Source organism: Lepisosteus oculatus, chromosome 15 (assembly GCF_040954835.1).
Source record: "Lepisosteus oculatus isolate fLepOcu1 chromosome 15, fLepOcu1.hap2, whole genome shotgun sequence".
Classification (NCBI taxonomy): Eukaryota; Metazoa; Chordata; class Actinopteri; order Semionotiformes; family Lepisosteidae; genus Lepisosteus; species Lepisosteus oculatus.
In genome coordinates, this window is record NC_090710.1 from 564,684 (window position 1) to 578,716 (window position 14,033).

At 38.0% G+C, this 14,033-nt stretch overlaps 1 protein-coding gene across 3 annotated transcripts in view; it reads right to left on the reverse strand.

The window, feature by feature from the left end:
* Positions 1-10,286: 10,286 nt before the first annotated feature.
* The window catches only part of trappc10 (trafficking protein particle complex subunit 10), an 84,185-nt gene continuing 80,438 nt past the window's right edge, over positions 10,287-14,033 (reverse strand). For all 3 annotated transcript variants that reach the window (XM_015363585.2, XM_069179144.1, XM_006638957.3), the window contains 2 exons: positions 13,400-13,594; positions 10,287-11,681 (listed from right to left, as the gene is read on the reverse strand). In XM_015363585.2, coding sequence (XP_015219071.1) covers positions 11,446-11,681; positions 13,400-13,594 — 431 coding nt within the window. In that variant the 3' untranslated portion in view covers positions 10,287-11,445. The remainder of the gene's footprint in view (positions 11,682-13,399; positions 13,595-14,033) is intronic.

The following is a 14,033-nucleotide window of genomic DNA, read 5'->3' on the forward strand; positions in this document are numbered from 1 at the left end:
TCTCTCACTCCCAGCCCAGTGTCAAGTCAAACCTTTCATTTCCTTGCGTGTCTCTCTCCTCCAGCCAAGTTTAAGCTCTCAGCTCTTCATGGACGCTGCCATTGTTTCTCTCTGTGCCCCAGCCCAGTGTCAGCTCCATACCTTTCATTTCCATTGGTACTGTCTCTGTGTCTCTTCCTGTCCAATGTCAGTTCCAACCTATCATGTCCATCAGTACTGCTTTTGTTTATTTCTCCCCCAAACTAGAGTTCCAAACTCTTCCTGCACATTAGTTAAATTAAGCTCTTCATATCCATCAGTATTGCCTGTGTGTCTCTCTCTCGCAGCACAATGTAATCTCCAAATCCTAAACACTACATATTTCTGTCCCAGCCTAGTGTCATCTTAACCATGTATGCCATTCAGTACCTGTGATACATATTTAATTTGTGTTACAATATTCAATATTGTAACAGCTTTAGGTGACTGAGAAGTCTCTCTTGGATTTTAGATCCAAGTTTGTGACACTTGGCAGAGTAAACTAGCTTCAAAGCGAAGAGGATGTTTGCTGTGATCTTTGGGATACCTTGAACAAAAACAATTGTTAGGTTAACCTCAGTATACCTAGGTATGTTGTGGGTTAATGATTATCAAGAAGCAGTACAGAAACAGACAATATTAGATCACATTAAGAGCACAGAGGGAACGAGGGAAGAGGCAAGAAGCAGAAGGAGAAGAGAAAGGAGGATTTGGGACATGAAGCTTGCATCAGGCAAGAGCTCCTACTTCATTATCATCCAAACCAAACCTCAATGGAGCTAAGTATTATAGAGGCTGTGCTATTCTGTGTTTTTAGGAAATTTGGGTTTCCTGGATAAAAGGTACCAAACCCTTCATTTTCATGAGCCTAGTGTCAACTCAAGCATTCCCATAAGTACTGCTTTGTGTATCTATCTCACAGACCAGCATCAGCTCCAAAACCTTTTATTATTAGTAATGGTTTCTGTGTCTCTCACTCCCAGCCTAGTGGCAGCTCCACACCCTTCAGTATGGTCTCTATGACTATATCTATGACCAGTGTCAATGTCAAACCCTTTCTTTCCATCTGTACTGCCTCTGTAATTCAATTCAAGATGCTTTACTGATGTGACCAATGAGTAAATCAGTGTTGCCAGAGACATACAAATACAATTAATATAAAATCTAAAGACCTTTACAATACAAAAATATAGTATGGAACATTATTGAGAGAGAGGCTCAGGTTGTGACAGGAGGTCTGGGCAGTCTGCCAATTCAACTGAGTTCAGTCTTCCCTCTCCCAGTAGGACTGGGAGTTGTAATTTTGGCAGGTATAGGAATTCTGGGATTAGATTTGTAAATGTGGGGAAAAATGGTAGTCTAATCCCAGAATATTTGTCACAGTGTCGTAAGAAGTGCATTTTTGTCTCTATATCTCCCACCAGGCAGTGGGATCACAGCCTGTCCTCTCTGGGCAGCCAGGTCTGCCTGTGTCACCCAGTTTCTATGGCTAGGCTGTGATTACTGTGATCACTTTTAGGATTCTAAAGTATAGAAATCCAGTTGTGTTTGTGTGTGTGTGTCCCAGTGTGTAAGATATTCCTGTTTGATCTGTGCTGTGATGTGGTTTATTCTGATCTGTGGTGCTCTAGCAGTGCTGTCCTGAGGCTGGCTGGTGTTGGTATAGCTCATGCCAGTGAGCCTCAGCAAAAAGTGTGTCATTGGGCTCAGCTCTGGCTCAGCAGGGACTTGTGATGGTAAGTGTTTTGGTCATTTTTTAGGTGTAACCTATACTTGATTACTCTCTTCTGTATATTTATTAGTAATGGGTCAATGCCTAATTCACTCCTGCATGCACTGTTAGGTGTTTTTCTCTGCACACGGAAGATGTTTCTAAAGAACTCGATGTGCAGAGTTTCTCTGGGGTGTTTGTCCGATTTGGTGTAATCCTGGTCTGTCAGGGGACCCCACACTTCACTGCCGTTTAAGGCAATGTGCTGGATTACACTTACAAATATTTGGAGCCAGATTCTTGTAGGTGGGTTAATGTTGAAAAGTCTCCTTTTCATTGTGTAGAAAGCCCTGAGTGCCTTCTTTCTCAGTGCCTTCACTGCCAGGTCAAAACTCCTAGATGAGCTAAGTCAGACCAAGGTATGTGTAGCTCGATGTGTGTTTCAATGTGTTATTGAATGTGAAGTGGTATTTATTTCTCTGAGGTCTGGCTTTCTTCTGAAAAATCAGTCCAGATTGACTGTCAGCACCCAGATACAGTATGATAGTACTGCTCAATATGCTGCAACCCCTCTCCTCTGAGCGACAGCAGAAACAGGTCATCCACATCGAGCAGGAACTGCAGACTGTTCCAACATTCCTGCTAACTCATTGATATACTGTAGATATTGAACAGTGCTGCAGGCCCATGACTTTGGGTGATTTTTTTTTCTTTTGGTCCTTTTGTTTCCAATTTTCACTGTACAATTGTTGTCTGAGTAGATTAATTTAATTATGTTTTACATTTTAAAATCTAAAAGTTTATAAAACAGTGCTTTGTACCAAATCAACTCAAATGCTTTCTTGAAATCAATAAGACCGGCAAAAATGTTTCCTTTGTCTTTACGGTAAGTAAATTACATTTGAATTTCATGCAAATGTCTGAAGGAACTTTGTCTAGCTAATTATCAAATTTATTGGGAACAAAATAAAGAAAAGTTAATAAAAGAAAATAGATGCTACGTGTGGGTCCATTCTCCCTCATCCATCTACACCAAACCTTCCCCTAGATCAGGGATCAAATAAAACTTCTCTCACACTAAACATATTACTACAGTAAAAATAAACCTGAATAAGAACATCAAATACAAAATACTGTTATAAATAGAGGTGTTACAAAAATGATGAAAATCAGGAATTGACCAAATATTTAGTTAACAAGTAAAATAATTATTCATAACCGCCAACTTGTAAGGGTTATCTCTAGAATATACTGTACCCGAGCAGTTGGTATAATGAGGCACGTGATTTCTTTGCCCTCTGACGCAGCTTTCGTGAGAGGAGTAGTAATCCAGGCACACTTGGTTAAACAAATATTTATTAATGATGACAAGACACTACACACAGCAAAACACACATCACACAAGTTACTCTATGTACTTGAAGGTGTTTCAGAGACTTGGATGTAACAGGAATGTCAGAAATCTTCAATGAAAAGGTATACAGATCTAGTTCTGACGCCGGAGTAGGTACATGACAAGGCAGGCAAACAATCCAATATGTAAGGCGAGTTCGTGGTCCAAAGGAAAAAGGTGATTCAGGATCCAGGAAGTACGATTGAAGCAACAATCCGAAGCAAGAGGCAAGATCGTGGTCAAAAGGAGTAAGGTAGGTCGAAATCCGGGAAGTACACTGGTGGCAAACAATCCGAGATGAGAGGCAAGGCGAGGTCCAAAGTCGAAAGGCTAAAGGGAAGTCCAGAATCCAGAATAATATGAGGTACAGAAAACGCCGGGTAGAGCTTTCAACGACTAGACTCAATACCGAGCAGCGGGAAGCGGGTTACGATGGTTTAAATAGTGCTTCTTTTTAAGCGGCGCTTGTTATTATTAACCCGCTGCTGGTACTGGTTAGTTCTTTTGTGAGTTGATCTCCGCTGGTTGGTGGTCGTGACAAGGAGGGGCTGTCACAAAAATTTCATCACAGAAAAAAATAATTCTGTACGAGTCTTGTGTTACCTGGAAGTGGAAAAAATAAGCCAGTGTCCAGTGTCTGGAAAATGCAAGTGTCTGAAATGTTGACAAAGGATCATACCATCCCCTGTTTAAAAAAATGGCTCATAATACCTTTATGACATCTCTAGAGAGTGCAGCAAGAGAGTGCAGCAAGTTGAAACTGACAGCTGGGCCCTGATTCATAGTGTTCTTGAAATCTTCAACAAGGAAACCATTTTTACATACTTAAATCATGCAATGAAAGAGAACTAAAAAACTAAATAAAAATTAAAAGAGAATCTCCCACGGAAAACTAAAGAACACTGTCTCTCTCAAGCAATTGGTAAAGCGGGATGGCAAAGCAAAGGAAAAATTTTGCACATCTTTGAATGTTGCCAAAAATGTATTCAAACACATTTGTATTGCCAGTATCAGCATCCTTAATGCTTACATTTCTCAAACACAGAGCTTACGGACAGAGGCTGAAGTCACATTTACAGATGAGGAAGTACACACAACAATGAGAACCATACTTGGCCACTCTCCTTTTGCTGCTGAGTTTAAAGCTACATATGAGGATACCACATCAGGTCAAAGAGATGAAGACTGTGAAACAAATAACAATGCAAACCCCTATTTCTTTGATGACATAATTTATTTCCTATTGGAAAACTACATGGCGTTATTTCCTCTGTGGAGAGGAATTTTGTTAGGGGGACTTGGGAAGATAAGCTTCAGAATGTGAAGAAAGCATCAAAGGTGAAGGATGGACAAACAAGAGCCACAAATTGCCATGTTGAGACCTGGTTAGGAATTGTCAAGCTTCAGCACATGAGGAAACCGAGGCCCGCAGAGTTTATTATAAAAATAAGAAATTCCCTCAAAGGAGAGAATATGCACTCCACAGTAAGGTTTTGATGGCACCCTAGTACAGAAAGACTTAGCATCTCTAAGAAAAGTCTGGCACACTATTGATGAGTAAACAGCCATAATAGCATAATAGCTATGTCTGCAAATCAAGACGAAAGGAAGGAAAAGTACACCTTTTCCCTGGATAAATCTCCTCTGAAATAAATGTAAGTACCAGTTTCAATATGCCAAACAAGGAGATCAGTGTGACTTGGATAAGGTTTAACGTCCAGAATCAATGTGAAACTGAAATGAAACACTGTAAAACCAAAAATTACTCAAAGCCACTTTTTGACTATTGCTGGATAAACAAAGCCAAAGTCCTTATCATTGGGCCAAAAAAACTTCATTATAACATGACACTTTTAATGTGGCTGAACACATTGTTAACAATGGGATGCAATATCGCAATTTGCTGAAATATTTCACCCTGACCTTAATGTTGATTTACATTAAAGCCAGGTGCCTAGAGTTTATTTTCTCCATCTTAGAAACATAGCTTATTAAGAAAGCTAAAAAAATACAAATATGTGTTTTCAAATAAGAATATGGATGTGTGTCAAGAATAGAATATATGCTTTATCACATTTAAGCTGTGTGATGCCATTTTATTAGGTTTCCTGAATAGCACATTATCTACCTTTCATATAGGGCAAAATGCTGCCACAAGGGTTCTAACAATCACATCATCAATGTGACTTCGATGTACACATCCTGCCTTCGCTGCTTCCCATACGATACCATGTACATCTCAAGGCTTTTTTATTCACTTTTTTTATTTTTTAGACCCCTAAATGATCTTTTGCTTCCTTAAGCATCAATAAGACTGCTCTGGTCACAGGATATAGTCGATAGATATAAGAAAACATAAAATTAACAGAAATGGCTTTTGGATTACTGGCTTCCCTTTTTGACCGTTTTCAGATTGTGGAAAGATATTCAGGTTTATTTTCCAGCTCCCGCATAAGGGTTTATATCTCTATTTTGGTTTTAATAGAATAAATAATTCTTAACAATGTGTGCTCAACATTGGTGTTGTTGGGTGTGAAGAGTCACTTGTTCCCCTGAGTTCTGGCTTTCTTCTGAAAAACCACGACTCTGGTCTTGCCCAGATTGACTGTCAGTGTCCAGGTCTGACAGTACTGCAACAGTAGTGCCAGGCTCTGCTGCAGCCTCTGTTCTGTGGGTGACAGCAGGGACCAGGTCATCCACATAGAGCAGGAGCTTGATCTCTGTGTCATGTAGTGTGAGCCCAGGATCTGCAGACTGTTCCAACATTCCTGCTCACCCATTGATATATATTGATATATTAAACAGCCCTGTCTCATCCCTTGACCCTGAGTAAAGAATTATGTCCATTAATTTAAGTATGTTGTACCCTTTACCCCCTATGCTCCTTCAGACAATTTGACTTGGGGAGACACACATGCTGTAATGATGGAAATGAAGGGTTTGGTGCTGGCACTAGGAAAAAAACTGAAACAGATTGGCAATAACAATGCGCATGAAGGGTGTGCAACTCACACTGGTTTAATCTGACATTGTGCTAGGAGACAGAGCGAGAGAGACAAATGCAGTACCGATGGGCATGAAGGGTTTGGACTGATACTGGGATGGGAGAAAGAGAAATGACACACACAGTGATTTTTAATGTGCATGAAGGCTTTAGTCTTTACACTGGTCTGGGGGGAGAAAGATAGAAGCAGTACTGACAGAAAAGAAAGTTGTGAAGCTGGACACTGGGCTGGGAGAGAGAAAAACACTGAGGTAGTGCATGAAAGATATAAAGCTAACATTAGGCTCAGGTAGAGAGACACAGAGGATGAATTGATGGTCAAGAAGGGTTTGGATCAGACACTGGACTGGGGCAGAGACAGACAGAGATGCAGTACTGATGGGCATGAAGGGTTTTGACTGACACTGGGATGAGAGGGAAAAAATGCAGTGATTACTGATGCGCATGAAGGCTTCAGTGTTCACATTGGTTTGGGGGTAGAGAATGACACTACTGATGGTAACGAAGAGTTTGAAGTAGTTCACTCGTTGATCAGGCGAGCGTTCGCAGTGGGGTACTGGCAGTTCACAAGGCTTGCTGCTGGGGTAACCTCGGGCAGATCCTTTGGTTATGTGTGGGAAACCTCCGTTCATTAAAGTCCTGGCACTCGGACACACTGGCCATTACATGATTGTCTGAGATGAGTCTGAGAATGTCCTAGAGGAGCTCCTTTCTGGGCCTTGTGCTACCTGTTTTATCTGGAGGAACTACGGTCGTTCATTGGTTGAATGTTCTGCGGGCATTTGAGACACACATGGGGTTAACCTGCCCTACCAGTTCCTGATTGGCTGATCTAGGTGGAGGATGAGTAACCATGCTCTCTGACATTAGAGTTGTAGACAACCTGGGATGCGACTCTCCTAAGGAATCTCCCAGACAGTAAGGTGCCAGAGATGACCATTTATTAGATTGGCTGGTGAATCTCAGCCTTGGGAGCTGTTCCTTATCAGGAAACTCTATCAGCTAGAAAAACACCTTCAATGTGAACCAAATGGAATGGCCTCTCCGTGTCCAGCACCACCAAGATGATGGAGAGAAGGACTGGCAATGGAGTAGCAATCTTAATTCCTGTATTTTTAATAAGCCTTGCCGCTACACAGTATATCAGGTGGGTAGCTGCAGCAGCATGTGTAGGCTGTAAAGGAACGAGTAAAGGTTTATTCCATGCTGAAAAGAAAAGAAAGGAAACAATGTTTCGGCTGTGGAGCCTTTTTCGGGTGTAAGAAAGATAGGCAGTATATTAAGGCAATACAGGTCTACTAATAAAGGAATATTTATTAGTAGAATAAGGGTCTACTAATAAGGGAATAATAAGGGAACATAGAAGGCTTGCTAAGACCACGTGCTTAGCTGTGTCCCTATGTGCCCAGAACTGTGAAATTTGCAGATCAGGTCAGTTTGAGGTGTTGTTTAATGTATTGCTAAGGCACACCTAGGCACAGGGATGATCTAAGAATTCAGTTGTTGGTAAACTAGAAATAGAAAGTTTGGTGACAACCATCTCTGTTTACTAATAAACCTATTCCCTTGGAGAGCAGGTATATTTAGATGAAGACCTCTATAAAAGAAGCCCAAACAAAGTGTAGGCTAAAAGTCCGTCTAGGATGTAGACCTTTGCATATTACTACCAGGGTCGGCCACAAGTAATTATCTCATCCTCCAGAGTGGAAGAAGCAGGATATTATAAATGTGTTGCACTTCATCTTTACTATGTCAGCACCAGGATTTATGTCTGAAACATAAACTGCATTTCTTACCAAGAAAGATTCCTGAAGCACATTTAAGGCTAAATCTTTTGTTTTATTTTGTTATATTTAAGGGTTTTATTAATCATTAAGTACCTGCCTGGCACAGTTTACTGTATATTATATTACAGGGAAAGACAATAGGGAAATGGTTTAGAGAACAGACTGAGGCATTTCACAAACATTTCTGAAAAAATAAATGAATAAATTAAAGTTTATTTATATTCATTTTATGGTGTAACCAAAATGTTGCTTTGCATGTTCAGTGTATAGACATGAGGCAAATCTGTAAGAGTATTCTATAATGCTATAATGATTTTCATTCCAAATAAAGTACAGCACTCACCTGACAGACATGTTGATGTTTTAGAAAATATTCCTGTATTTTTAATAAGCCTTGCCGTTATGTCATATGTTGATGTCTTTTTAGCTCCACATTTATGTTTTGCCTTCTAATCATTTCCATTCAATGGCATATGATATATGACAGTTATGTAATACTTATGTAATTGCATGTTCAAAACACAGATGTATAAATCTTAACCAAAACTGCTTGAGTACAGTATCTACGTAGCTTCCTTGCACTGTGGATTTCAGAATAAAGTTCAAAATACTGTTGCTCAAGGGCTTGAAAAGCTTGATTCTTGACTATATCAGTGGACTATTAACTATATACAGTACACCTGAATGTCAGGTGATCATTCAAACTTTGAATAAATATATTCAGTTTAAAAACATATCATTTGTAATTCAACACTATGAGACATCAGAGAAAGGGTGTGAGTACAGTTTGCAAAACATTGCTGTTTTATTTTTTTGTTGTATGTGCCTAATTAAAAACAGCTCAGCACTAGGAATCACATACACTGAGAGACTTCAGGAACAACATTTCAGATGATTTACAACATCTTCAATGTTTTGTAATATATAGTATTTAAATACAAGAATTAATGACACACAATTCATTTTTAAACAATTATATTTTGAACTGTGTAATGTGCACATATTTAAATAGACCACTGAATACAATCTGAGGTGTATTGAACTAATTGCAGAAGTTACAGAACATTGTGAAAATATATATTTTATTTAAATGTTAAATTTAATGTCATTATGTTTCAGTGTAAAAGCAATAGAAGTTTTGTTTTTTTTCAACCCCCTGTAAGCTTAGTGACAATGAAATTAACATAATACAGCATTTACAAAGCTGTAACACCTCCCAAAAAGGAATATACGAATAATTATACAAGTACTTTACTGATGTTTTTCACAATTAAATAAACAATTATCATTATTTTGATTATAACAAAGAGAAAAGTGTCTAAAGTTTAATTGTTTTCATCTAGACATTTTTGAACCTGAAACAGTGTGACCAAGGAGTTTCCCAGTACTTTCTTAGTTAAGAAACAGAAACAATCAATCTTTCAGGGTAATATAATCCCTCTTGTCAGAGCTAGAACATAACCCTGATACATAGCAAAATGCTGAGTTAGCCTAAAAGAACAGAGTGAACAGATAATTGATTCCCAGTTGGTACTAAGAGCAGATAAAAATAAAATATTGAACAGAAGGAAAAAAAATGAATTCTGAAAATCACGAAGGAATTCAATGTGCGAAATGAAAAAAATGTGAATCTTTACACCTGATTATAAAAGAGATCAAGAATAGTACTGAGAAAATAAAGAATGCTTTCATGTTTTAAGGAGCCACCGAAAAGACAATTAAAAGACTGGTTGCATTTGTTTTTATCAGTCACCATTGTTTTCTGTAATCAAAGTAATCCAACTGCTTCAGGAGAGTGTCAAAACATAAACTTCACTAAAGATTTATAAAACTTTTAATGGACCAAAAATTCAGATTCACTGTGGAGGGAGCTGAATCCAAAGGGTATAAATCATGATAGATCATGATTTAACTCCTGAAGAGACTCCATGGTCTTCTAAACTCCTTTCCAGCTCACATTCTCTTTTGAATAATCTATTTCCTCTACTGGATATAAATAAGTTTTCATCTTGATAATTTAATAGAACAGATGCACTTGATACATCATCATACACAAGCCAAGACATACAGTACTGTCCTGGACAGTAGCCTTCCTAGTTTCCAAAAAAAGCTTGAGAATCTTAAAAATCCCTGGCCTGGCCCACTGTGTTCCATCTTTCTCCTGTATAGGCAGAAGGGTTGTGTGTTCCAACATGATATACTGTAACCTGTGGCATTAAAATAATTTTTCTTAAGAGGACATTGCTGGACAGCGACAAGAAAACTTGTACATCTATCTGTTGCTTCCCTTCATAAAACAGCTGTGAAACTGAACATGCTGCTCCTTCTAGGATAAAGTAAAAAACACAAAAAACAGACCTCACAAGACAGAGAGAAAAAAGAAATTAATATGTTCAGTTTATTAGCTTTTTACTTACTCTGTATGAACAGTTTATATACACATAAGTTGCATTTTTCCTCATTTTAACATGTTTTCAATTTTTTATTATTTTGCATTTTAGAGTAACTAAGCACTATGATCTGTAATAACCAGCCCGAAGAAGTAAAAATAATATGTTTTTATAATTTTAGGTATGTCACTTTTAATTCAAAAGGAGTTTTTTTATGTTTTGTGGTAATGTGGCCAATTCTAAATACAGGTGTCAGTCACGAAACCTAAAATCACAGATGGATTGAACTTATTTCTTTGAGTCTTGACTGGGTCCTTTATAGACACTGTGTGGAATTAATGACTAACTAATGGTACACAGTCAGGCCACAGAGAAAGAATGAGGACATGAAATTGAATAATGGGAATTTCTGTTCTACATCAAAGCTTTCACAGCTAACTCCTGTATTTCTAAAGAAAAAAATAACTATGGGCTTTTTTCCTCCAAACTTATTTCTGATATAGAATATATCCAAAGATTTATACAGCAACAGATGTGAATACTGTGCAGAAAAGTTTATACGAAAGAGTAATCTGAGAACCATATAGCAGTGGAGAAAACAAATAATGACTATAATCAAATTATGACTAAAACTAATGTTTTAATCACCCAAATTTAATGTAATTTGGAATATCATGGATACTTGTTGAATCACTTAATACTACAAACTGGTGAGGGAGAGTCTTGTTGTCAATTAGCTATGAGTTCAAAGTGTGAGATGAAATTGAATATTTTCATTTGTTTGTGCTACAGTACAATGCTTGGAGACCTAGCTCAGTTGATCGGTCACACAGGATGTCTCAGGACACTCATCTAGTCCATCCTGGGCTCCTTCTTGTGTTGGGGTTTGTGGGACAAAATTTCAATAGTCTCATAAAAAAGGGAAAAAAATAAACATGAGTCCTATGATGTTACGTCTATGATGGCTAGACTGCATTGAGTTTGTCTTATTAAAAAGAAACCAGACATTGAAACAAACCAGCAACAATGTCCATGTCAATCAGGCCTGCAAATTGCCTGTGCTCTCCCAGTAAAGTGCAACCATACCAGAGTCTAGTGTGAGAGTGCAGAAGAAGGTGGGTAGTGGTGCAGGCTGGCTATCGTCATGTAATGTTGACCTCCAATACATGGTCATCCTTGCTAGGCATCACCAGGACCTGCTGCCCAGAGCTGCTGTTGAACACCTGACCGGAACTGAAGGGCTCCAGGCGTGGAATGGGCAGCCCCTTGTGCTCGTTACCTATAGAGTGAGTGCTGGTGCGGCTCCGGATACTGCTGTTGTCCCCCTGCTCTTCCAGGGACTTGTCAATAGACAGGTTGTCATTTTCAATCCAGCTGTCTGCAACAAAACAGGGTAGAGCTGACAATGGGACACATACAGAAGAAATATGCACCACCAGTTCTTGTGTGATTTTTGCATCGACTCTGAGCAGCAAAAATAGGAGAAAGTGTTGGTGCCCTGAATCTGAAACAATGCAGAATGAAACAATTACCAGTGAGTACAATAGGTTGTTACACTATATTATTTGACATTGATATCTGTTTCACATTTCTGTTCTATGTGTATCAAATAGCATGTGGTAAAGTTATTAAAGGTGAAAATGAATATACGCTGATAAACCCCAGACTATACCAAGCCTTTGAAAGGATTACAGTATGAATTATTATTTGTGTTAAGAAAATCTTTTTCCACCCATTGTTTTTTTGCATCAAAAGGTCCAATACGATTAAAGAAACACGTAAATAAATGCCTGCATGTGTCTTCCCATACTGTTGCACACACCTACTGTATAACTTACCTAATTATATCTAACTATACCAGCCATAATATTCATGACATTTCTTTCTCTTAAAGTAATTGGAGTTCAGTTTCATAATCAGCTATGCAGGAGGTCGGGAGTCACTTCTGAAGGTAATAGGTATTTAGAATGAGTTCAGAGAGTCCGAAGAGGGACACAAGATTTACAGGAAAGTTCAAATAAGCTTTCCTGTACTAAATTTATAACAACACTAAAATAAAGTCTTATTAGCTACAATTTAACTTTTCAGCAGATTTCAGCTTTTGTTGGTTTATTTTTTCCAAGACTAATTCCACACAATAGAAAGCAACTTGTAAAACTTAGAAAATTCACTTTAGCCACAGTTCCTGATGTGCTGTAATGCCATTTGGGTACAAAAATAATAATTTGTGATAAATGTGAAAATATTTTGAATACTAAAACACAAAACCACATACATTTCCATAATGAACAAAATACAGGCATGGTTGTTATTTTATTAATACAGATTAATATAAACTTCTCTGCTAAGATCTTTCATTTTGTTATAGAATTATTACATTTTTCAGTAAATACAAATATAAGTACAAAGTCTAGAAAACACAAGAATAGTTAAAGAGGAATGGATGACCATTTGGCTTATCTAGTCTGTTTGGCACGTAGGAGCTATGGTGTCTTTCAAAATTATTTAAACATTATTAAGTGAAAACTCATTTTTGTTTAAAATCAAGCAACTTGTATCTGTGATCACAATATTATTAGAAATTCAATATAATATGGCTAATTTTCAGGTAATTCAATGCATAGATCTGAATACAAAAAAAACTTCTGTTTCGGTTTTCAACAGTGATTTAATGTGACTATAAATATTGGAATACATTCAATTTAAGTACATTTCAAAATGTCAAAGTCAATATTTGGTTGTATATCCCTTTGAGGAAATAACTGCATGGTGTCTGCATCCACTCAGTTCACCAGAGCATTGGAGATGTTGATGCAGACATCATGCAGTTACTTCCTCAAAGGGATTTCCCTTGATGCACCCACATTGACTTTTTTTTATTGTTGGGGAGTTTTTTCAGTTTGTAAGTGCCAAAACATATGGAAGCATTTGCTTGTACATAAGCAGACAAATGATTCTGTAAATCTCAGTATTTATTCTATTGCTCACATCATCAGTTAAATGATGATTTGCTAAGATTTAGCTAGGTGAATGCATCTGACGTCTCACTATCACATGTTGAGGTATCAAGGATATGTTCAATAATGCTGCACTTACCTGTGTCAGGCTGGATGGAGTGTGCAGCATGGTGAGGCAGATATTTGAAGACCCTGATGCTGGGGAATGGGAGGTTTCCGGCAAAAAGAGGCATTACCTCCATTTGGACTTTGTGAGTTGCAGAGGCCATCACTGGCATGGAGATCACCCCTGAGCTCTTTCCACACACCGCCCAGTTGCTACTGTTGTCTGCCACTGGAAGCAGAAAAGCAATGCAATTTCAGAACAACAGAACAAGACCAAAGTCAGCTGTTCTCAGACAATAATTTGTAATTTCATTATTATGGAACAAGTAAAGGTTTATTCCATGCTGAAAAGAGAAGAAAAACAATGCTTCGGCTGTGGAAACTTCTTTGGGTCAAGCCTTTCTTTTGTGACTTTACATCCCAATGCTCATTAACTAGCATTCAACATGACTTGAAAGCCTTTATTTTGTTCTCTTTTCAGAATGGAATAAACCTTTACTTGTTGTTTTGCAGCCTACGCATGCTGAAGCAGCTACCTACCTGAACTATTTCATTATTATGTTCATGCTTATTTTTTCTTAAATTTTGTCAATGATAATTATGTCACATTCACTAAACTCTATGCGACACTTCTTATTCTTACTTCCTCACACCTGCAGAAGACTCAC